This window comes from Mytilus trossulus, chromosome 6, assembly GCF_036588685.1.
Source record: "Mytilus trossulus isolate FHL-02 chromosome 6, PNRI_Mtr1.1.1.hap1, whole genome shotgun sequence".
In the NCBI taxonomy this organism is placed as follows: Eukaryota; Metazoa; Mollusca; class Bivalvia; order Mytilida; family Mytilidae; genus Mytilus; species Mytilus trossulus.
The window spans coordinates 60525203-60551593 of NC_086378.1; the positions used below are offsets into that span (position 1 = coordinate 60525203).

The window sequence follows — 26391 nt, forward strand, 5'->3', positions numbered from 1 at the left end:
CGTAAACTCGTAGACTGATACCTTTTTTGATTGTTATGGTCATTAAAATAAGGTGTGAAATCTACTTTTTTGTCACGCTCAAATTAAAAGGCAAATCTATATATAATCAAAAGTGATAAATGTGAAAGTAGGAAGTTCTAGAATGGCGAAATTAATTTGAAAAAAAATGGAGAATTTTGTCATCCCTTTTTGACAACGTTAACAATAACGTAAAGGATACACATGTTTACATCATTAAAACCATATACGGAGAATATTTTATAAAACAAACAGTTTCGTATTTCTTATTTGTTTATCTGCATGATTGTATTTTCGACAACGCCTTCCGTAATTCTATACTGTAACAAATGTACAGTTTACAGAGTATCAAGTTCTATTTACGTGACTGTGTGTTTAAATAATATTGTTTGCTTTCTTCCTAGTACCTTTTCAACCAGACATAAACGAAAAAGGTTTGTTTTGTTTGTTATTATTTTCTATATTATGTGGGGGGATTGTTTCATATACATTTAGAAACAAATACATAAGATATAATAGTAGGCCCTGCACCATGGATTAGCTTGGTATAAATGCAGGACACTGCAGTCACTTGGAAGGCACATTAAGGCATCAGTGTTTGGTGCCTAACTATAGCCTGGCAGCAAACCAACCTTAGCACTATTAAAAATTGATTTAGGGTTCTTTGACGTACAGAGAGAGTGAGAGATAGCATGCAATTTTAGTTTAATGACCAATTGGTTTTAATTTGTGCCGTCCCATTCTTATCGAACGGGGAGAGGGGATATAATATGGTCGACAAGTGTCATCTCAATTTCTATGTACATGTACAGTACATGTATGTGTTACAATTTGAGAATCATAATTAGGTTAGTCGACACTTGCTTGGATATAGCTTCTTTTTTTTTTAAATCGTTCAATAAAGTAATATATTTGCCACCGAACTCTAGCTTGTTGTTTGATAAATGAATGAAGAATAGTATTGATTATATGACTGTAATCAGATACATTTTAGGATAGCACAAGTTACAAATTATGCCTTCATTATGTGTCTGCTAAATTGATATCCGTATTTTTTTATAATGTACTTTATTTTATCTCTTATATTAGATGTACAATTTTAATTTTAGAATATTAGAACTACAATATTTTTTATGAAGAAGTACAATGATATTTCTATCATTAGAACCCTATAGTCATTATATTTTTTTCTAAAGAGATGTATTTGATTGCAGGATGTGAGGCAATTGATGGGTGGGCTGTTTATTTTCTTTTTTCTAACGATTTTTTTCACAATTTGTTGGCCCATGGTTTTGCATGCTTTATTTTGAAAAACCCTCCAGACATTATACTTTTACCCAACTCAGTCCCTGATTAGTTTTTCGTGGAATGACTATACAGTTAATATGGTTATTTTTCATTTATTTATTTTTAGAATTGTACAAACAAACTTTTAGCTTGCAATTTCGAACAATAAAGATGACTTGGTTGTTTTCATGTTTTGTACTTAGTCATGTTATACAGTTTCACGTACATAATCTCTATTTAATCTTCACATCACAATGAGAAGCTAATAGTTGCTGGCAATACACACGCCATTTTAAAATCATAAGTCAACAAACGTTAAAATTGTGATGTCTTAGTTTGAGCTATATGTGTTTGAAGACGTTTGAATAAGAAATGGGCACTAAACAAATTTTAAAAACCTATATAACAATTGCTTTTTGATCGATTTAACAGGATGATGTTGTCTATATTGTTTGTGGTTCTTGGTTTAATTTCTGTGATCAAACCCGACAGTTGTCTTCAACAGAAGGAAAAATCGCTAATATCAAATATACGGTCAACTTTAAATACTTTGGAAGAAGATTTGGCAAGTAAGATATTTCCCAAAGTTTCAATTTAATATAGTGACAGATAAAACAAAACCCATAGCGTATTTATTCCTGGTAAAATAAAGTATTTTACTACTCAAACAAAACAACAACTAAAAAACCCTTAAGATCAGCACTTTTTTTGCTCTTTTTTGTATCAAAACCAATATTTGTAATGACATTCTAAAAACCAAAGTTTATAGATGAAGCTGTTTTACTGTTTCACTTCGTCCGGACCATCTATTTAATCTATTAAAAGTCAAACATCAAAATTGTAATCATAATGTGTGATTGTATTTCTAAACAAAACAGAGCATCCTGACATTGTATTTCAAGCTTTATGTGAGCATACTCTACTTGTCTGCATGGTATGTATTGGTTTCCAATGCTCATCAATTGTCTTTTGGTCAGAAATAATGTATATTTAAGTATAAAGTTATATCCTGACATAAATCTTCCTCAATATTTTATATCTGAAAACAGATAAATATGCGGGTTGCCAAGTAGGATGGAAGGAATACCAGAATCATTGTTATTATTTTTCAAGTGATACGGAAACTTGGAATGAAGCTGAGGTATGTGTTAATTTTGCTTACATTATTTCTATTTCTATACGTAGAATATAATAAAACTATCCAGCGAAAAACCTTTGAATATGATAGATAAGGTTCTCGTTACCTGGATACATCCCCTAGTATGTTAAACATATTGGAAATACATAAGCTAGTTTTCCCGTAACCAGCCAGGATTTAGACAAGAATCTATCATGCATATGGATGCAAGATGTAGTCAAGTGTACACATTCATATTTATCATAAAAGTTATGGGAATATTACCATTTTTCTCAATCGGTATTTCATCAACCTTTTTAGTTGCCGACGAATGGTTATTTATCATCAGTCTATTTAGAGTTTGTGGACATTATATTCATATTGTCTCAAGCAAAAATAATAACGATGAATTGTTATTTGTAATCAAAGGAGGACGTTTAATACGAGCCAGCATACAACCCCTGAAATTGAAAAAAAAAGTAGTCATGATTGTCAAAACATGTTAATCTTATTGATGAATAAACCAATAAATATAACCTCGACACTTTAGTGATGAAAAGCCACTTACGATGTCTTAAACATATTTGAGCTCAAACGACCCTTATACATCACAGGGATGAACGTGGCTCTGCGTACAATGTTTTATGAGGAAAAATCTCGTTTTACCCCAAACAAAAGTTAGGATACTATCACCACGTTTGCATCTTACAATATGAGAAATTCAATAATTATTCTTGTAAAACTCAAAGTCATCCGACATAAAAGGCAACAAAAGAACTTTTTGGGATTCGAGCGTAACTGATGAGTCTTTTGTAGACGAAACGCGCGTCTGGCGTATATACTAGATTTGGTCCTGGTATCTATGATGAGTTTATATACCGCTGTTCAATGTCATAAATCGATTGAGAAAAAAATCTGGCCATAAATTTAAACCGAGGGAAACTAAACTACAAGAGGAAAACAACTGAATAATAGAACACAGAAGTGCACCAAAACAAGCTGCAATGCAACATTCATAGAAACAAACTATTAGATAACAACTGTCACATTCCTGACTTGGCACATGAAATTTAAAGAAGAAATGGTGGGTTGGACTTGGTATTGTGGCTAGCCAAACCTCCACGCTTTATGGCAATATTAGATATACTTCTAAATTGACATCATTTCATGACGGGAACAGAGTACAAATAAATGAAATGCAAAAACACCAAAAGACAGAGAAATACATAAATGAATAATATAATAGTACATTTCGACATGTTACAACGAATGACTAAAATAATTTAGTACAGTACACTAAAACAGCTTAATACAATTACGAATTGTGTGTCCGTAACACGAATGGATAAACCCCACAAAAAGTAAAGTTAGAGGCAAATTAAAAAAAAATCGATATAACTCAAGAAAAGGTTTTTAATTGTGTTTCTTGTATTAGTTCAAAACAATTTCTAGAATATCGATATACAATTGTGTTAGAAATAGAACTAAAACTCACAAAGATTCCAATTTGATTTGACATTGTAATTTTCCTTATTCGTGAAAACTATACAATCATACACCATACGTTTAAATTTAGTTGACTGTGCCATTTTAAACAGTAAGATTAAGACCGTTTTATAAAAATGTCAACCAGGTGTTACTCAGTTAACATTTTGAAAATTGCACATCTGTCAGGATATGTATCTGAATTGGTTCATTTATGGGTTTTTTTTAAAGAAAATATGCAGAACTAAACCAAGGGCGGGTATCTTGTACATATTACATACGCCCATGTATCTGCCATGTGTACATGTTTCTGATTTGGTTCTTTTTTTTTAAAGAAAATATGCCGGAATAAGGGTGGGTATCTTGTACAGATTACAGACTCAGCTGAAAATGCATGGGTTGTGAATATTTTGAGAAGTAAGTTATGTTAACAAATTATGATTACTAGTATATTTTTTAAATGCATTTGATGTTTGACTTTTTTGTTAAACGTCTACATTGATTGTATCTAATTCGGTATACAAGCATGATGTTACATTTGTAGTTAACTCTTTTTAATTGATATTAAGCTATCAAAAAACTTGATAACAAAGACTAAATAACTAGACTATATATATCTAATAGAATTATCCCATAAATTTCAGGAAGATATTATGTAGTATGAAGACAAACCTTGCTTTATACTTGACCGTCACACGGAGTTGATGTTTTTTTCATGCAAGTTCATAACACATTGTATAGTCATCAAGAAGAAAATGCCGGTCTACTAAGACACAACGATCTAATGTTTTCGATATATTGTTGATAACGCATACTTAGCGGAGAAGCAGCAACTAATGACTAACTTCCAAGTTGTTAGCGGTCTTGATGCTACTAGCATTCTACTACTTAACCAACAATGTGGTCAATAACTTCAATATCTGATATTTTAATAATTAAAAATTACAAAGTTAACTTATTGTAAACGGTGCGTTAATTTTGAAAATCGCTGTTAAGGTGGTACTAACACTACAGAGAGATAAATCTGTAAAGTCAGCTAAACGTTTTAATTTTTGTGTTTGTGTTTTCTCTTATTTTTGAGATATTGAGATAAGACGTGGCACGGTACTTGTCTATCCCAAATTCATGTATTTGGTTTTCATTTTATATTTGTTATTCTCGTGGTGTTTTGTCTGATGCTTGGTCCGTTTCTGTGTGTATTGCGTTTCGGTGTTGTTTCGTTGTTCTCCTCTTATATTTAATGAGTTTCCCTCGCTTTTAGTTTGTTACCCCGATTTTGTTTTTTGTCCATGGATTTATGAGTTTTGAACATTGGTATACTACTATTGCCTTTATTTAATTACGTTGTGTTGTATAAGGAATATTAAGCTTCTTAATGATCAAAAATGGTGTTTGTCAAACTGCTATATTACCAGTGTAATTTTTTCTGACAAAATGGTTGGTTCAAAAGTTTTGAAATTTTTATATTTTTCTTAAAAGGTCAAAGTGAATACTTTGACAAAATTTTATTAAAATTGCACGAGCCAAATTAATTTTGGTGAAAGTGTTGGGTAAAAAGTAAAATCACAAAAATACTGAACTTAGAGGAAAATTAATTCGGAAAGTCCATAATCACATGCCAAAATCAAAAAACAAGACGCATCAAAAACAAATGGACAAGAACTGTCATATTCCTGACTTGGTACAGGCATTTTCAAATGTAGAAAATTGTGGATTAAATCTGGTTCTATAGCGCTAACCCTCTCACTTTAATGACAAACTTATCATGTTCGTACCGCATTAAGTTGTTTATCAAACTTTATAAAAACATATTTGAAATCAAATGTATTAAGTGATTTGATTCCCTCTATGTTATTAACGTTATGAAATATTGATACAGTAAGCTTTAAAAGGCCAAACATATAGGAATAGATTTTTTTTTCCTTTCAATATATACGCATTATTTATTTTGTCAAACAGAAGCAGTTCAACAGCGAATGATGGGCTATTGGATGGGAGCAAAAAAAGCAAAGGACGGACAATGGAAATGGATCAACGACTTGTCTAAAGTTAAATATTTCAACTGGAATCCTGGCCAGCCTGATAATTACGGTGGCATAGAAGATTGTGTCAGCTTTTGGAGAGATCATAATTATAATTGGAATGACGCACCTTCCAATATCACTTTTCATAAGTATGGTGGTGTAGGGTACATATGTGAGAAAACACGTGTAAGTAAATAATTCAATCTACTAATTTTGTTTTGTGTAACTTTTATTTAATAACACGAATAATATGAAGTATGTAAACCATTATGTTAAGATAAGAATATATTAAATATTTTTTATTCTTCCTATTCTATAATACAGATACATGCATATTATATTGAAATACAATGTACTGTGAATCCACATAGAATAAAATTTATCATTTAGTTCCTAAAAATGAATGCGAACTACGGACAGGAGCGATCATAACCTCAACAGGTTATCGTGAGGATAAGCCATTATACTGACCAAAATTAGCTTAAATTGATTGTCAAAAAGGTTCATCTTTAAATGGGTTTGCAATCAAATGATCTCTGGACGAGGACACACATTGTAAACATCAAATCCAGTCCTACACTCATAACCTACTGATATACTAGTATATGACTAAACATATCTTTTCAGAGCTAACAGTGGTCTGGTTTTGTCCTTGATTAAGATTAATTTTGTGTGAGTCTGCTTCGTATTTATTGATGCAAGTTATAAATGCAAATATAAATGCGAAAGCGGGTCATAAAAGGCTGGTGTTCGTGAAGCTGGGAACATTATATGATACAAAAATGAAAGATAACTAGATTTAACAGAAGTTTACCGATGGTGTCGAAAAGACATTTTTCTAATGTTTGTGTTATTTTCACATTTCCTGACAGGTGTAAGAAAAACATTTCTCCTCACTAGTGAAATATCTGTTCTCGGAAAATGATTGGTTAAAATTTAATCGTGACGTTAAATTTTATTGTCTCTGAATTTTCTTATACTGACGTCATGAAAAAGGCGACCATTCCTCATGACGCCACATCAAAAGTACACAATTTTCCTCAAATCTTTGAATATTTTTCAGACAATAAGTCAATATTTGTGTAGATAATCCGACTGGTTGCCATCAGTAACTGATTCATTTTCATGACCTACAATTCTTTCTTCCGAGTTGGAAAGCAGGTCACGGTTTGACCCCAAGTTCATCAGCAACAATAGAGTCAGGTGACCGTGAAAGTTCAATAAAACTACGGATGAGACAAACTTCATTGTAACTCACTAAATACCACTGTCGTAATAAAAACTTATTGATCCAAATAATCTTAAATAATCTTAAATATTCATAAATTCAAAACTTACACATCAAATCAAAGTCCTTTATTCTTTATTTTATCTTCAAACTTGAAGTTTGTTTGAAAATTGTCAAGTCTCCTGATCGAAAAAACTAAATATTTTCTAGGAAACTAAAAATAATGGGCTGAATTTAAATTCAATAAAGCATCTCATTAAGACAAACATTTCAGTATGAATATCTAGCCAATTGAATTTTGGATACGCAAACGTCAAGTTATGTTCGACACGAAGCGATGGTTTTCTGCCGATTTGTGCAAGAAGTTACCTCCCCTTTATAGTACATGTCAAAAATAAAAACCAATCCAAACGAAAAAAAAGGAGTTACCAAAAAAACGTGGGAACATAAATGAAATTCGGTTTACAACATTGTTATTATAATATTAGACGAGGCGCGTTTTTGGCGTATTGAATTTTAAACCTGATAATTTTTGTTATCTATTAATCATGTGTTTCTTTGTCTAATATGTTCTCCTATTTATTTTTATTGTAGTCCTGTAATATTATGTTGTCGTTTCAATGTTATATTTAACATTGCCATTAAATTACGAGGTTTGGCATGCCACAAAACCAGGTTCAACCCACCATTTATTCCCTTTAAAAATGTCCTGCACCAAGTCAGGAATATGGCCATTGTTAAATTATTGTTCCTTTCTGTGTGTGTTACATTTTAACGTTCCGTCGTTTGTTTTCTCTTATTTTTAGTGTAAATTCACATTGCGATAAGACGTGTCACGATACTAGTCTATCCCAAATTCATGTATTTGGTTTTGATGTTATATTTGTTATTCTCGTGGGATTTTGTGTGATGCTTGGTCTGTTTCTGTGTGTGTTACATTTCAGTATTGTGTCGTTGTTCTCCTCTTATATTTAATGCGTTTCCCTCGGTTTTAGTTTGTTACCCCGATTTTGTTTTTTGCGCATGGATTTATGAGTTTTGAACAGCGGTAAACTACTATTGCCTTTATTTAAGAAGAAGTATACTTTCCTGCTTTTCAGAGAAGAATTAAATGTAAAAATTAAAAGACAAAATATGAGTAAAAATTTAAAAAAAATTAAACATAAAAAAAAATGTATTCATAGTTTGTTTAAAGCTTTTTTGCCATAAGCTTTGGCTGATAAAATTTACTTTGCAATTTTTATGAAGGCTTATATATAGGATCACTTCTAATAATGTTTAGTGCAATAAAACATCTTTTATACAATTTGGATACTCTTTCTGAAAATAATAAATAATACTGATCATTAATATTTTAAATTCTAAAGTGGGACCAAGAGTCAGACAATAAGTTTCTTCGAAATAAAAAAGCATTTAACTGAATCTTTTGTTTCTTAGTTTCAGTACTGCCTAGAAAATATCCTAATATTACTGAAAAAAGATAAGTTTACTAAAGATGTAGACAGAAACTTCTATCAGAAATAATACTTTAATTGAAAGAGACATCATTTTGAATTTTAAAATCATAATTATAATAATAAAATTCAATTATTAGGGAAACTAACACAGCTGTTAGTCCAGCGGATATCAGAATAATTGATCACTTTATGGTAAAAGCATGAAACTTGGCATAGTGAAAGATTAAGGGGTTTAGAAAAAATTCAGATATGGAGCCACGAAAAAAAAATCCAATATGACCGCCAAATTCAAGATGGCCGACATAGGTATAACATAACTCACTTGATGAAGTATTTCATTTTTAATGAGTTCAGAAGATGTCACAAACTTAAGGAAATACACTTAAGATATGTCAATTATTATTTTTTTAAACCTTATAATACAGAAATCATCAAAATGGCGTCCAAATTTAAAATGGCGGGTCAAAATATCTAAGTTTGACAGTATTCGTATGTATACACCATCATTGTGTGATAGAAAGTTACCAAATCCGTGAAACTGATCAAATTGATATCGACAAAGGCCTACAATGTATCATTAATACCTGGGTGCATATATAATATTTTCAAAATGGCGGCAATATTCAAAATGGCGCTGTTTAATATGTCAAAATTTGACGTTTGTTTTAAATATGGTATAAACATAATAAAAAAATAATGGATCAATTATTTCAATACAAGCACGTATAAACAAACATATTATTATTTACTGTAACAGGTGACATTAACTATGACATAAAAATGGCTGATACAACTCAAAATGGCGTCTTTGGCGAGTTCTAATTTTTCACAGTTACAGGTAATGAATGACCTTAGAAAATTTCACAATTTTCCTGAAATGAAAACAAAATTCAACATATGCAGTATTGAATCTGTGCAAAGAGTATTTCTTTTTTAGAAATGAGATAAGAAATAAAGAAAAACTCACAAGTAACTATTTAACATAACAACAGATTAAAATTATAATTAAAATATGATACAAATGCAGGAAAATCAAAAGAAAGCATAGTCTCAATCAGTTTCTCTTTCACAGTCCGGTAAGAAGTTGCATAATGCTGTGCATTTAAATGCTGCTTTCAAGAGTTTACATGCATGACATTGAAGCTTAAGCAAGCACAGACCAGAATGGTACCATCAAGTTTTGCCAACCAAATAAATCTGGTGATGACACACTTGGATTTGCAACTAAACAATTGCCCCAAATAACACTACCTTGGTAAGCTGCACGTTTCGTATGTTCAATGAAGAAGTGCATCTCGTGTTAGAGGAATATTGTCAATTGTTCTTGTCTTCTGCGTGAATAATATAATTTAGTACGCTACTCATTCACCATATTAGCTGTACTAGATCATACAAAAGCACAACATATCGTTCTATTACTTTTAAACACTTTTAAAATTTCCACTTCATTTGAATTCTCAATAACCTGCAGAAATACTTCTGACTTGTAAGTCCTCATATACGAACCATGTTTCCCAAGCTGATTTCTAACCTTTCCCAGAAAAAGCTGAGACTGTGTCACAACCGGTAAATGAATGGAACAGTGGAAAGAATCTCGATATCAATGGTCCTATAGAGCAAGGCACAATCCATTAATTGAAATATATCGAAAGTTCTTTCCAGTGCCAAATCATATCCACAGCTGTTCAGCCATTTGAATTCCCCTTTTAATTCAGCTGGGAATAAGGACATATCAATGGAAAGTTCTCCTTCAACTAATGGGATATCTGGTTCACTAATCTTAGTACAGCTGGTGGAAGATTTGAATAACTCTCTGGTAAAAGAGACACTCTCTTTGACTGGCATTTCAACATAGGTTCAGATTGGTCAAATGTTTGAACAACGCCTTGAGCACCCTCTGAAATATGTTGGAATAAAGATATACCTGTACCATGGTATGAATCTTTTAACAAGATACTGCTTGGATTGTGATAAATGTTGTCTACAGCATATGAAGTAAATACATTTTGTAGTAGATTGGTAGGGCAAACAAAACCTTCTTGGACACAACGACGACAAGCATCATTGGCCATGAAAGTTAAAATTTCTAACACTCGGTCGTAGTAGATAGACAGTACAAGTTTAAAGAAACTTTAAGTATCTACTAGATCATGTTTTCTTGTCTTACAGTGGATCATGATTCCCAAATAAGCACAAATTGGAGGTTCATGATCTTTCATGTGACGGTTGGATAGGTTCTCTGTACAACTATAAATCAAAAGTTGTACTATTGTTAATGTCGACTGAGAATATGGACGATCCTGAATGTTAGGTCCAGACTGAATCATACTGACCAAAGAAAGCAATGACTGGGGTACAGAAGCTTCCTGAAAATCCTTTGGGAAGGTTCCTTTAAATTCTGAATTTGATGCAAAAATATCTTTACGAACAAACCTAGCTGCTTTTGATATGTTTACAAACTCGTTATCAAAGTCTTCTAAGCAGACTCTCTTCAATGCAGGACCAATGTCATCTTTGAAAGCAAGAATGTTTTCAAGGCCTTGTTTGTAAGCATCTAAGTAAGGGAAATTAGATACAATTCTGTGTTCAGTCGTGTACTATTAAATCGAGATGAAACATCTGCACATAGACATGTTATTCTTTCCGTATAAAGTTTACATAGATCTGACAACTTGTAAACACTTATGGTCTCATTGCATGACCTTGTTTCATTTATATAAGAGACTAGTTCTAAAAATGCAATACCATGGATTTGACTTTGATCCTTCTTAGATTCGACATTATCATTTTTCATTTCAATTCGAGAGGCACGATTATATAAGGAAACTAAACATTTAAAGTGGTACTTTGCTTCCTGTGGAATTAGATCACCACCACTTAACTTTGCAAATAACAATGTGTCATTTAATTTTACTGCACATTATATCACAGGTGTATCTTGTTCAAACGTTGAGGACTCATGAAGAGCTTCTTGACCATTTTCATTACAGAAAAAGCACGCAGACGGGTTACTGGTGGACTAAACTGAAAGGCTTTGTCTAGTTTTCTTTTAGATGTGGTTGCTTTATTATCTATTCTCTCATGTGAGGTTCGTTTCTCTGCTCTATTCAACTTTGTCATGTACAGTTTTAAGTTGCAAGATTTGCGCCAACATGTCTTTTGGTCAATGAAAGACTGTGCTATTCCAGATTCCTCATCTATGTTTTCAATGCACACATTAATGCCTTCAGGCATCAATCGTAATTCATGAAACTTCTTAATATTGTCAGCTAAAGATTGATAACCAGCACCAACATTGAGACATTTAGAATCAAATAGGCATATAAAAGAGGGACGAAAGATACCAAAGGGACAGTCAAACTCATAAATCTAAAACAAACTGACAACGCCAAGGCTAAAAATGAAAAAGACAAACAGAAAAACAATAGTTTTATAAGTTTTTCATCTATAATTTTTTGACATAGGATGCAATTTGCCCAATCAATATTATTTGATTTAGTCGGTTTGTCATATTTTACACTTGATACCCTGTATATCTTTTCAGTAGCCATGTTGTAAGAACTATGACCGTAATTCAAGATTTGATGACCTGAAATCCTGAAAGTTTTGCAAAGCACAAATATTTGTTGATTGTTAATAGCTTTCTAGATATACACGATACAGTTTCTGATAATAATACTTTTGGCGGCCATTTTGAAATTGTCGGCCATTAAGGAATTATTTTTGATTGTTCAATATTCAGAAAAGATTAATTAGCAATATGCAAAGTTTTTTTGCTTTTATTTTCAAATGATCAATTATACCATTTTTTTGGGAACTCTGCCTCATGACTGTTGGCAGCCATTTTGAATTTGTCGGCCATTACGGAATTATTTATAATTGTTCCATATACATGAAAGATTAATAAGCACCATTACTAACAATATGCAAAGTGTTGTGCTTTATTTTCAAATGATAAATTATACCATATTTTTGGACTCTGCCTCATGACTGTTGGCGGCCATTTTTAAAATTGGCGGCCATTATGGATTTTTTTTTTTATTGTTCCACATTCAGAAAAGATAAATAATCATCATGACAAGCAATATGCAAAGTTTTATGCTTTAATTTTCAAATGATAAATTATACTATAGTTTTGGACTCTGCTTCATGACTGTTGGCGGCCATTTTGAAATTGGCGGCCATTGAGGAATTTTTTTTGATGGCTCCATATCCAAAAATGTTTATAAGCATCATAACTAACACTGTGCAAAGTTTCATGCTTTTACCATAAAGTGATCAATTGTCCCAAAATATTGGACTTAGCTGCTGGACTATGTAGCACTTGCCTAATTTCTAAGTGTATTTTATTTATGTTGAAAGTAAACTTTTGGAGAGAAAAATGGGGCTTTGAGCAGCTGCTTTACATATTTATAAACAAATCATTGTATATTTTACCTGAATAAATGGATATTAATCTCAGAAATGAACTGAAATTGGTGGGACAAATCTTGTGCATTTTACTTTAATAATGATCAATGATGATTGAATTTGAGAAAAAATTGCCATTATAATAAATTCAATTTTGTAAAGACACATCTCTATGAATTAACTTTTTGTTTGGCTTGATAGCTAGTTTTTGCTCTTATTACTGTAGCTTACTTAGTAAAGATAAAATACTATAAGCAAGATTTTATTTTATAAAAGATAAATATAATTAACTGACCTTTATTTCCTTTTTTCATATGTTTTTTCCAACATAATTTTCTTTGCAATGTATTTTCTATTGCTATTTTTTGTGCTTTTAATTTCCATCCATACAGTTGGCTATCAATAATTTGTCAGATCTGTCAGAATTTTCCAAGACGTTTAGTTTCAAACGTAATAAAGAAGATCTTTTTTTGTTGTTTCACTTTTCCAATGTGTAATTTTTTACTATGTACATGACCCTGACACATATGTTGTTATAAACGTTACATGACGTATTTTGAAAAAAGAAAACAATGTCACCTTCAATTTGTGTAGGGGATCAAAAGGGGTTTTAGATACTTTAAAATACAGGTATCGCATTGAATTGTGAAAATCAACAACAGTTTTAATCAAAATTGTATTCATGTCTTTCAAAAAATCAGTATTTTAGAGCACTTTGAAACAGACACAATGAAAATAAGCTACATTTCACTGTTTTGAAGTAGAAATGCAGCTTAAACCAGATACAAATTGACATGACTGGTGGTAACTAAAATTGATGTAACAAAGTAAAAAACTGATGGCTTCAAAAAAGTGTAGAAATTTGAAATAGGTTTCCCGGTTTTATTTAAGATTATAACTGTTCTTTTCTGTACTTGGATACGCAAACGTCAAATTAGGAAAAATCGATTTTTTTTGGAGAACAAAAAAGATGGCTAATTTTTCTAGAACGGACAGGATAAAGGAATAAAAATAAGAAGCTATTTTTTTGTAATGTATGTATGTCGTAAAGAAATTGTATTGGTCACAAAACCTACAAATTTTAAAATTTAATTATAATAATACTGTGTATTCATTAATATTCGTTGGATACCAATTTTCGTGGATTTCGTGGGTACAGGAGAAGCACGAATTCAAATGTACAACAAATTTCAAATTTTCTAAAGGAATAAGTGTAGACTTTGTCAAAACCACGAAATTAAAAATCAACGAATATGTCAGTTTTCCTCGAACCACGAAAATTGTTACCCACGAAAATAAATGAATCCACAGTAGCATGACAAGTTACAATATTTTAAACGTCAATCTTTTAGCCGATTAATTTGGCGGACTTTTTTACGCTACGGACGACTGTAGTGCCACCTTATTAATTCCCCCTGCTATTGTTGCTGATAAAGCTTGACGACAACGGACGTTTCCAGGGATTTGCTTTCCAACTGTCCGACATCATACAGAAGTTGTAACAAAAGTCTTACAGAAATACTTTATCATATTAAACACATTTTGAAATGTATTCGTTTTTCTACCTTTTTCTCTGTGATAGCAAAGAGATCGAGAAATATATTGTCAATGGACGTTAAGAATTGATTAGTTAATCGATTTTTCAATTTGAAATACTCGTCATTTTACGTTTAGCAACGAGCCAGCCAGTCAAAATATTTGTTAAACTTGACACTGTTCAACATGTTTATCAATCAATCTAATAATAAACGTTAAATTTCGACCAAAATGTGCACGTGTCAACACACCAACCAACTAACTAATCCATCAATCTATCATATAAGGTAAGATAGAAATACCTATGCTTGTGTAGTAAAGCAATTGTTTTCTCTTATTAATATATACAAGTAATGATACAATGAGATCTGAGATATTCATTTTGTAAAGTATACAAATGTAACAAGAGTAAACACCATCAAATCTGATTAATTGACTGTTTTGAAGGTATAAAAAATGTCATATTTTAGGTGTACAAAGTTTTAGTTTTCAGCTTACATATTGAAAGTTATTCAAACACATTATGTGCCCACTGTGGACAGTATAAAAAAAAATGTAATCATATAGTCTGTTTATATTTCTGTAACCTTTTTTTGTTGCACTTCGGTGTTTTAGTTGTTCCATTGCAATCTTCTTTAAGATGATGTGTTTCCCTCTGTTTTTAGTTTGTAATCAGGATTTTATTTACTCTCTATCGATTTATCAGTTTGAACAGCGGTATACTGCTGCTGCTTAAAAAATAAATAATTATATTATTCAAAAAACAATTCAATAAACTGTTTACAATTTCCAGTTTATGTCTGATACATTGTGATACGAGATCATAAAATTACATAATAGTTATCAAAAGTACAAGGATTATAATTTAATACTCCAGACGCGCTTTTCATCTACATGCGACTCATCAGTGACGCTTAGGTCAAAATAGTTATCAAGCCAAACAAATACAAAGTTAAAGAGTATTGAGGATCCAAATTCTGGGATAAGAAAATCCTTAGTTTTTCGAAAAATATCTAAGTTGTATAAACAGAAACACCTCTAATAAACACCGTCGCATAAACTTTTCGTGTACAATTTATGAAAAAAATTTAAAAAAATCGATACATTCATGTGATCAATAATCCGGTTCTGTAGATAAAATGAAACGTTTGGTGTGGCAGAGGAAGGCTTTGTTTGAATGTACATATTTCCTCGTACCAAAATATAAACCATCTTTATTCTTTATTGTAGGTCTAGGACATAATAAACTGAACGTAACATGAGACGAGGCGAGAATAGATTACCAATTGAATAGATATTTTCTATAAATAAATGAAAATAACTGCACTCGTTTAAATTGTTTTTATATTGTCATTTCGGGGCTTTTTATATAGCTAAACATGCGGTGTGTGATTTGCTCATTGTTGAAAACCGTATTGTGATCTATAATTTGTGTCACTTGGTCTTTGGGGAGAAATTTCGTCTCATTGACAATTATACCACATCATTTTTAAATAAGCATTTATAGTTCAATTTAATTTTGAGGACCATTTCATTTTTAGTTACATAAATGTTTTGGGTAATGATTTTGATCTTTTTGGAGTTGATGCAACACAGAAAGGAACATTTCGTAGTAATCCTAAGGTTAGACAAACAGAATATAATCGCATGTATAAAAAAAAGAAGCGGGAGATACCAACGGAGCATTCAAATCGGATAAATCTGGGCAAAGAACGGATAGACACAATATTTCATATCTCTCCAAACACTGTTTTCTTGTTGCCACATCTCCTTCCTAAAGTAATATCCACATCATGATGTAATCAATGTTTATCCAAAGGACCTGGCTAACTATTGTTATTATTTTGTCGATTTCTGTTATGAATTATACAACCCAATACGCACAAGGAATTAAGATCTAGTCATTTTCAGAAAGTCTTGATCTATTGACATACAGATAAGCTCATGGTAAAAGACACGCTTAAATTTTGTGTTTTGCACGGTCATGTTGATATTGCTGTTCCTTAGATACCTGACAGGTATTGAAATTAAATACATATAATTCCAATAAGTCGAAGAAAGACTGATTACAAATTGGCAATGTAAAAGGAACGGAAACATAAATCAAAATTGAACTTTTTGCTTAAATTCACTGCTGATAAGAAAACATAGATTACAAATTTAAAGTAACTCTCAGTTACATAGATATTTCAAAAGACACTGCATCATTTAATTATACTTATCTTATCCCAACAAAAACAAAATTAACAACTACCCGTTAGGTCCAAGTCATTTCTTTTCCAACATTCTTAAGAAACTGTTATTACAAAAGTTTTACAGGATGAGATTAACTGTTCGTTATAATTTACTAACAATCGCATGGACGTATTGTAACCTTTTGTTAGATGAACACTGTTAATGTCAGAATCTTGTAATTTATAACAAAAATGAAACGGCGCAAAATTCGTTCGTACAATACGGGAAATAATAAACTGTATTTGATTCCCAAAAGGTCATTTCAAGCGTTATAAGACATCTTACTTTACATTGATTTAGAAAATGGATCGTTGCTAGGCGTCTTTATTTGAATTTCATGCAAAACAACTAAGTAAGTCATTCTAGTTTGACTTTTATAAAGTTCATGTGTCTTCCAAACGATTTTAAGAAATCTAAAGATATGCGCGTTTACCAGTAGAACAGTTAGGATATTTACACTTTGAAATTGACCTCGTTTTCAAGGTCATAGGTAATGATCCTAAATAAAATGACACCAAGTCCTTCAAATGTATGGTAGAGAATTTGTTCGTTTTAAATATACACGTAGAATTGGATGACGCCTAGAATCACTGCAACCCCTCTTCTCATTGTATTTAAGCTGTGCGATATTGTAACCATTCATTAGGAGGAAATCATTATATCGTTCACTTTACAATACACCTTGTCGCTATTTGTCAACCATTACTGCATAGGTTTCCGTAAAAATACAAAATATCTGATGCTTAAACGGAAAAGTGATTGATGTAGATTAAATGTTCTACAAGAGCAGATTCTCGAATCGGATAAACTTATCATAGATACGAGGATTGAAATTTTATATTTACGTCAGACGCGGAATAGATCTTAATTAATTATCAAGGTACCAGGACGCGCGTTTCATCTACATAAGACTCATCAGTGACGCTCATATCAAAATATTTATGAAGCCAAACAAGTACAAAGTTGAAGAGCATTGAGGATCCAAAATTCCAAAAAGTTGTGCCAAATAAAGCGATGAGGTTTAGACATTAATAACATAGAAGATAGTCTAAAAACTAGAAATATGTTTAGTAATTAATGCAGAAGTAGAATATTTGATAAAGAGCCTGCTGTTCAATCCATATCGCTCACCTTTGATGCGCATCCTTTATCGCATACCCTTTATCACATCCCTAGTACCCTTTATCTCACCCCTAACTTTGTTTTCAAAGTCAGTTAACAAAAACAATCAGAAAAATTAAGAATTGGGTAAAATTTTTGGAACATTAAGCATAGACTTAATGTATACTAGAACACCCGCGAAATTGCAGGCATGTAGAGCGTTGTCGAAAGTATGTTGTAAATTGCTGTAGGATAGATTTTTGAAATAAAAATTGACTGTATAATTTCATGAAAGGTATCAGAAGTCATAAGTACTTGGGAACATGGAATTTTGTTTCACCCTCCCCTTATTTAAAAAAAAACAACGTTTTATTTTGTACTATCAATTTTAATTATTTTTATGTTTACTATGAACATTCATTTACAATAAATAAAGTTCACTATCAATATTCCAAGTTTAAGATATGGGCAAAAGATACCAGAGGGACAGTCAAAATCAAAGATCGAAAATAAACTGACAACATCATGGCTAAAAATGAAAAAGACAAGCACACAAATAATAGTTCTCTGACACAACATAGAACACTAAAGACTTAGCAACACGAATCCCAGTTGGAGTGATCTTAGGTGCTCCGGAATGGTAAGCATATCCTGCTCCACATGTGACACCCGTCGTGTTGCTCATGTAATTCAAATCCCGGGGCCTGTTTTTTGAAACTATCCTAAGATTGGTCCTAATAATTTCTTATGACAGAATTTAGGATACCGTTAGGACCGAATTATGACATGTCTCAGCATGCACATCGAAGATATCTTAGGACTGTCTTAGATAGTATGTCTTAACCGCCATCCTAATTATTGGAATTAAAGAAAAAAGCAAATTTTAAATGAAAAAAAAAATGAAAATGTTGTATCAAATTAAACCAATAACTATAGTTTAAAAATATATTAATAATTAGAAAACAAATATTAGTTTTAAATCTAAGGTTATATTTTGTGTTTATATTATAATTCTACATTTAGATGTAATGAACAAACACATTATTAAACAAATATATCTACGTTTTATATAAGATTTAAACAAACTAGTTGTAAATTGTAAAATTTAAATATTTTCATCCCAGCTTCTTTGTTCTAACAGGTGTGATCTGAGCTGGATCGCCCCAGTTTGAGTTTCTTTGCTGTGCTTTCCTTTGTTCTGTAACATTTTGGCGGGAATGCCAAATCCACTATAAAACTTATAATTAATTATACGGAAAAGAGTATCTACCAAAGTTCACGTAGAAAAAAATCCAGTGTGATGTTTGGATTCGAACTCAAGACATTTAGCATATCAAGCCACGACACATACCACTAAACCAGGACAACTGGATACGAATATTCAGGAATTTACAATACTTAAAGGAAGCAAGATATTTTTATAAGTGGGGCGAGTAGCAGACCTTTATTCAGTGGTAATTTTGTTAATAAGTGAATTGTCAGACTGATTGTTCAATTTTATTTTACGCTTTTTCAAAAGTGGGGCAAGTCGGTAAACAAGAGTGGGCGATTTTTTTTTATACAGTGGCGATAAAGTGTGAGCCGATTGGCCAGTGAGGCCAGTTGACATTGTTTGATATCTACTCATCGTGTTCGGGGGTCATTAGTATGCATATTTTCTAGAAGGCATGAAAAGCGCAATATAAACAAATAAAAGTGATAATAGGCACACATGAATTGTTGTTAAAAACTAATTTGATATTATTTTTAATACTCGCAATGAGAAAAATCACGACACAGTTTAAAATTGTTATATAGATGATTCAAAATATAGAATGATGTAATTATAATCCAGTATGCTTTATTACAATATGAATTTCATTTGCTGTAGTTTTATTAGACAAAAATCCAAAAGTTATCGATCATGATAGAACAATAAGGCAGCAACCATTTGATTTTCGGGGGGGGGGGGGGAGGGGGGGCTATGTTTTTTTTTGAAAAAAAAGTTTGTTTCCAGTTTTTGGAGAAAATTTTTTTGTTTGTTTTTGATTCTGAGAAGAAAAAAAATGTTTATTTCACCCTCAGCTGCCACTATATGTAATGGTAAAATTGAAAGAAAAAAATTGTTTTAGACTTGAAAAAATAGATTGTTTTTCGCCGCGAAAAAAAAAATTTGTCCAGTAAAAAAACCCAAAGCGTCCCCCCCCCCCCCCCCCCCCCCGAAAATCAAATGGTTGCTGCCTTATAACATTGACAAAAACGATTTATTTTGAACTTCAGTACAAGACACCACAGAAAGAACTTGCTGATTTTTTTGTAAATTTGTAAATAAATGAAACAAACCTCAGCTTTATTCCACGTTTTGGTGTCAGGTGAAGTATAAAAGCAATGATTCTTGTACTCCTTCCATCCCGATGGACACCCAGCAGATTTCCCTGTGGAAATAGCAATTGTTGTAGTATAATTATATAGTAGAAACCCTGCTGTCCCATGACAAATGCACACATTACAGTCTGACTAGTTGGAGTGTTCTTGATTGATAAGAATTATACGTTAACCGGTGTCTTCCTCCTATTCCCACTTTTAAAAAATACTATTCCTTCTATTCCCACTTGTTATAAATCTGGTAAGAAAAGGTAAAATTTCATGTGGGAATAGGAGGAAAACTTGTGCAAACAAAGGATAAAACTGTACAAACATTTTTAATCAACTGTTAATTGACCAGTGATTTTTTATTAGAACATGTAATAAGATATTTTTCTGTATAAATTCTGTTTTTTTTTTAAATAAAAGAAATATGAAAGAAATTAAAACAAATATAAGTTAATTATTTTATAACTTTTATAACACAAATTCAACTATAGATTCAAATTATACATTTATTGTTGATATATTTTGTATGTGCATAATTTATTGTTGATTTATACAGAAACAAATTATTAAAACATCCATGTTTATCAGTCTTTATGCGACTTAATAATACTAGTATGCATGTATATGCAATTAAAATAGAATATACGTGTAGATACACGTACATTATTTTGTCTTTTAGCATTTGACAACAACATGCACAATGTACATAGTGAGCTGATGTCCATGCATTAACACCCGTCCAGTATGTTCCATAACTTATAATACACATGCCTTTAATCAGGGACAATATACATTTTGAGACCAGTAAAGTAAAAGTCTTATATTAAGGCTTTGATTACTTGTTTCAATACATGTGGTTTGGGGGGATTTGTTATTATCTAGACGAAGCAGTGAGTATCGTACAATATCAAATGTGAAAACGTGATAAAAACGTTAGTAAAATGTTATTGCGCTTAATTTCAATAATATAAAGTGTTTTGTTAACAATATTGCGCAAGGTCTCAATTACAGCATATTATGTTTCTTCTGTAATATAATACTGAAAAATATTTTAAAGGTTTGAGGAAAACATGAACAGATTATTTTTCTCGTATTACCTTTTAATGATATAAATTAAGTTGCTACGCAATTATGCACCAGCCTCGCTTCAGCACACACAAACAAATCAACAATAACAAGGTTTGTGTTTTTTTCATATAATTAAGTGCCTTTTGCTATTAATAATATTTTTGAAACCATGTAGTAATTTAATTTTATGTTTCATTCGAGCTGTTAATGATAATGTTTTTATACCCCATTTATGGGCATTATGTTTTCTAGTCTGCGCGTTCGTTCGTTCCTCCGTTCGTCTGTTATTCCGTTCTTCTGTTCGTCCCGCTTCAGGTTAAAGTTTTTGGTCGAGGTAGTTTTTGAAGAAGTTGAAGTCCAATCAACTTGAGATTTAGTACACATGTTCCCTGTGATACGATCTTTCTAATATAAATGCTAAATTAGAGATTTTCACCCATTTTCACCGTCCACTGGACATAGAAAATGATATTGTAGATGGGGCATCCGTGTACTGCGAACACATTCTTGTTTTAATATAATTGTTAGTTGTCTTTCCGTCGTTGTTTTATATTTGACCATTGCGTAATATGTTATAATATATCGTACATTTTTGTTGCACATTGGTACATGTATCTTCTACCGTTATTTTCATTTGACGGGAAATCAAGCAATGGCCATGTAGCACATTACATATATACATATGTAGTTTTGATATGCCCGCACATTCAATCTAATGAAAACAAAATAGCTATGTGATATTAACAAGAAAACAAAATCTAAAAAAGATGAATTATAACTATAATTTTTTTTCCCTTTCTGCAGTCTCCAAGTAGTTAACAGGATGATTTTGTTCGCCTTATTTTTCCTTCTTGGGTGCGTTTCTGTGATCAGATCAGACACTTGTTATGGACAGAAGGAAATTTCTCTTATATCAAGTATAGAGTCCACTTTAAATACTTTGAAAAACAGTTTGAAAGGTAAGGTCCTAAATAACTTACTCTGTTATGCAATATACCTTAAATTATTTCTCAGACTTCTTGATTCTCTATTGGGTAGGAAAGAATGAAAATGTGAACTGGTGTAAGTTCAGTAGCTGTAGTAAAGACAATTGCAATTCCGAAATGAGATATATCTCCGATGAAATTGAAGGAAACAGTCTGGAAAAAGATGTCAGTACTACTTCTGAGTAGATTAATTGTATCATTATAATGTGCCATTTATATCCAATGAAACATGATTTTTTTTACATTTAGATTTGCACGGATAAATTAACGTATAATTCTTATCAATCAAGAACACTCCAACTAGTCAGACTGTAATGTGTGCATTTGTCATGGGACAGCAGGGTTTCTACTATATAATTATACTACAACAATTGCTATTTCCACAGGGAAATCTGCTGGGTGTCCATCGGGATGGAAGGAGTACAAGAATCATTGCTATTATACTTCACCTGACACCAAAACGTGGAATAAAGCTGAGGTTTGTTTCATTTATTTACAAATTTACAAAAAAATCAGCAAGTTCTTTCTGTGGTGTCTTGTACTGAAGTTCAAAATAAATCGTTTTTGTCAATGTTATAAGGCAGCAACCATTTGATTTTCGGGGGGGGGGGGGGGGGGGGGACGCTTTGGGTTTTTTTACTGGACAATTTTTTTTTTTCGCGGCGAAAAACAATCTATTTTTTCAAGTCTAAAACAATTCTTTTCTTTCAATTTTACCATTACATATAGTGGCAGCTGAGGGTGAAATAAACATTTTTTTTCTTCTCAGAATCAAAAACAAACAAAAAAATTTTCTCCAAAAACTGGAAACAAACTTTTTTTTCAAAAAAAAACATAGCCCCCCCTCCCCCCCCCCCCCCCCCCGAAAATCAAATGGTTGCTGCCTTATTGTTCTATCATGATCGATAACTTTTGGATTTTTGTCTAATAAAACTACAGCAAATGAAATTCATATTGTAATAAAGCATACTGGATTATAATTACATCATTCTATATTTTGAATCATCTATATAACAATTTTAAACTGTGTCGTGATTTTTCTCATTGCGAGTATTAAAAATAATATCAAATTAGTTTTTAACAACAATTCATGTGTGCCTATTATCACTTTTATTTGTTTATATTGCGCTTTTCATGCCTTCTAGAAAATATGCATACAGATGGGTGGGTACCTAGCACAGATAACAGATTCTGCTGAAGATGCATGGGTTGTAAACTTGCTGAGAAGTAAGTAATTGCATTATTTATTATATTAAAAAGTAACTTAGTTAGATTTGTCTTTTCGTCGTCTTTGTTTTCGCCGTGGTGCTACATGTGTATGGACTTGTGACCATTTTACCTGTCCCTTATTGACTGGTTTATAGAATTAGGCCGTGTTCACACCAAAAGCCATGTACAGTAAACATGTTTACATTTAGTTTACCGTAATGCACACTGGTTTTACATTACATTTGTTCACATCCATACACCTTGTTTAGCTACCTGTACATAAGTTTTGTTCACACTTGTAAACTATGTGTCATTTAAATGTTCATTACGTAGAACCGAATGCAAATTTTTGGGACAGTTTTTCTGGTAGTTTGGGAACAACCGTTTGACTTTAAAAAGAGGGGAGTCCTTGCTAAATATTTTGATCCCCAATTTGATAAAAAAAAAAAATAATATTCTGGTCATACAGATGATAAAAAAAAATCGGAATCCAGAGCTTCACCCATACATTATAGTGTTAAATATTGTAAAATAAATAAAATTTGATTGCTAGCATCGACAAAAAACTGAATAAAACGTTTGCGCGAGAAAAATAATCTGACTCAACCCCAATTTTTAAGTCAGATGGTTGCTCCTTTATGAAAGCCATTTTGAGATATTAGGGATCACTACATTTTTTTCTTTTCTGTTTGTTTCAAATTGTATTTCTTCTCCAAGGAGTATTTGGTAAAGGAATAGGGTAACTTTTTTATTTTTATTTTAAGTGTAATTTGACGGATCTGAGATACTAAACAAACATATCATTTACCTCACTTTTTTTAGTCATGCATTTATGCGTGAATCGTTGTTTGAGAAAAGACCAGTGGCGAATATCTCTGTGTACGTCAAGTCGATTCGGGAAGACCTTTTCAAATGAATTAGGTAGCAACTATTTATTTCTTTTTTTTTTTGGAAAAAGGGGGAGGGTGGTGGCGGGCCGGGGCGTGGGCTTTTCCTTTTTTTTTCAGGACAAATTTTGGTGACAAGTCGAAATCAATTTTAGCATTATATATAGTGGCTGAGCTGAGGGTGAAACAAACATTTTTTTTTCAGGGCCAAAAACGGGAAACATTTCTTTTTTCCAAAAAAAAAACCATAGTCCACCACCCCAAACCCCCTGCCTTTATGTTTAATACTCAACTATAATGCTCCCCCCCCCAAAATCAATTGGTTGCTGCCTTATGGGTTCGGCAATGATGCTGTTTTGTGAGTCTTGATCAGGGGTTAATAAAGTACGTTAAAAAAATTTAACAAAAAAAACTGTAAAATTTAGACAACCATTTCTGTAAAGAACTATACTAATTATCAAAAATATCAATTTTACTCAAAAATAGTTTTCTCCTTAAATATATACACGGTAAAACTAATGTCCTAAATGCCTAGTTTTGTGTACACTTAACCTACACAAGGCCTACATTGACTATCGACTGTGTGTAGATAAAACATGATTTAAACTACATGTAAACATTGAGTTTTATCAATGGGAACGCAATTGTGTTTAGTTTACGTGTGAGTTACACTAACACAACACCGAATTTAGGTCAATGTGAACACGGCCTTACATAGCATATATAATATTTTTTTGTAGAAATCAATAATGCAGTGCAAAATTTAAATTGATATTTTGTGTTTTACAATTTATAGCATAAACAAAACACCATAATTTTGTTTAATTAACACTAATTTCTTCAACAGAAGCGGTTCAGCATCCCGCTGGCTATTGGATGGGTGCGGAAGACTTTAAAGACGGGAAATGGAGATGGACCAATGACTCATCTAAACTTCAATATTCCCATTGGAATGGTTATGAACCAAGCAATAGTGGAGGTGTAGAGCATTGTGCTCACTTTTGGAAATATGCGAATTTTAGATGGAACGATGCTCCCTGCTATAATAGTAATGGTATGGGCTACATTTGTGAAAAAAACGAAGGTAAGAAAAATGGCTGTAATAAAAAATTACTAACTTACAGTTTTAAAGTGCGATGTAAGATTATTTTTTAAATCAAAATTTAACAATTGGTGATTTTTATGAGAAATTGTTCGTTTTTGATGAATTTGTCCATTTGTGAATTTGAATTATTTATATATATTTGATAGTCTTGGTCATCATAAAAAAAGGGATGTTTGTTTGTTATTTGTTGAATGTGTTGTTATTTTATCAATACAATTAAAGATTAAGAAATTGATGCTATTCAGATCCAAAATAGTATTCTCTATTGAGACAGTATTAAATTTTTGAAAAACTTATCTTTTAATATTTTTTTGTTACAGTGATCCCGATGTTTTCTTGACTCAAAACTGATGAAACCTTGACAAGATGAAAGTGAAACGGCATTGCAATATATAAAAACAAAAAAATAAAAATTGAAAAATTAATGGTTTTTCTTAAGTATCTTATAATTATATTAAAAATATTAAGGAGATGTGCTATGATTTCCAATGAGAAAACTATCCAACAAAGTTCAAATGAAGTGGATGTAAGCAAATTGAATTATAATAGGCAACCTTAATTATGGCCTTCGATAATGAGAAACATCCATATTGTCTAGTCGGCTCTAAAAAGCCCCTAACAGGAAAAGTACGGCCTAATTTATAAAAATAAAAACTATAAAGTACTAGAATAAAGTTGCTTACTAGATGGAAAAATAGACATCGACTGGTGACTTAATTTCACTTATTTGCCCGGCAATCAATTAACGTAACTCAAAAGACGAAACCTCCAAATTTGAAAACATAGTAAAAAAAATCAAAAGATAAGCAGTTATTGAAGGTAATGTTTTGATAATGGTTTTGATACAGTTTACGAGAGAATACCTGATTCTGTGGTTAAACTTTAA

General features: G+C 31.7%; 2 protein-coding genes across 2 annotated transcripts; both read left to right on the forward strand.

Moving 5' to 3' along the window:
- Positions 1-376: 376 nt before the first annotated feature.
- On the forward strand, positions 377-15888 carry LOC134723603 (perlucin-like protein). Its single transcript, XM_063587168.1, has 6 exons — positions 377-452; positions 1738-1874; positions 2355-2446; positions 4243-4324; positions 5867-6117; positions 15793-15888. Exons 2-6 carry the CDS (start codon positions 1739-1741, stop codon positions 15796-15798), a joined length of 567 nt encoding a protein of 188 aa, XP_063443238.1. The 5' UTR covers positions 377-452; position 1738; the 3' UTR covers positions 15799-15888.
- Positions 15889-22126: 6238 nt separating this feature from the next.
- On the forward strand, positions 22127-26391 carry LOC134722866 (perlucin-like protein). Its single transcript, XM_063586498.1, has 5 exons — positions 22127-22277; positions 22691-22782; positions 23450-23531; positions 25248-25484; positions 26354-26391. The coding sequence occupies exons 1-5, from the start codon at positions 22142-22144 to the stop codon at positions 26389-26391; spliced, it is 585 nt and encodes a 194-aa protein (XP_063442568.1). The 5' UTR covers positions 22127-22141.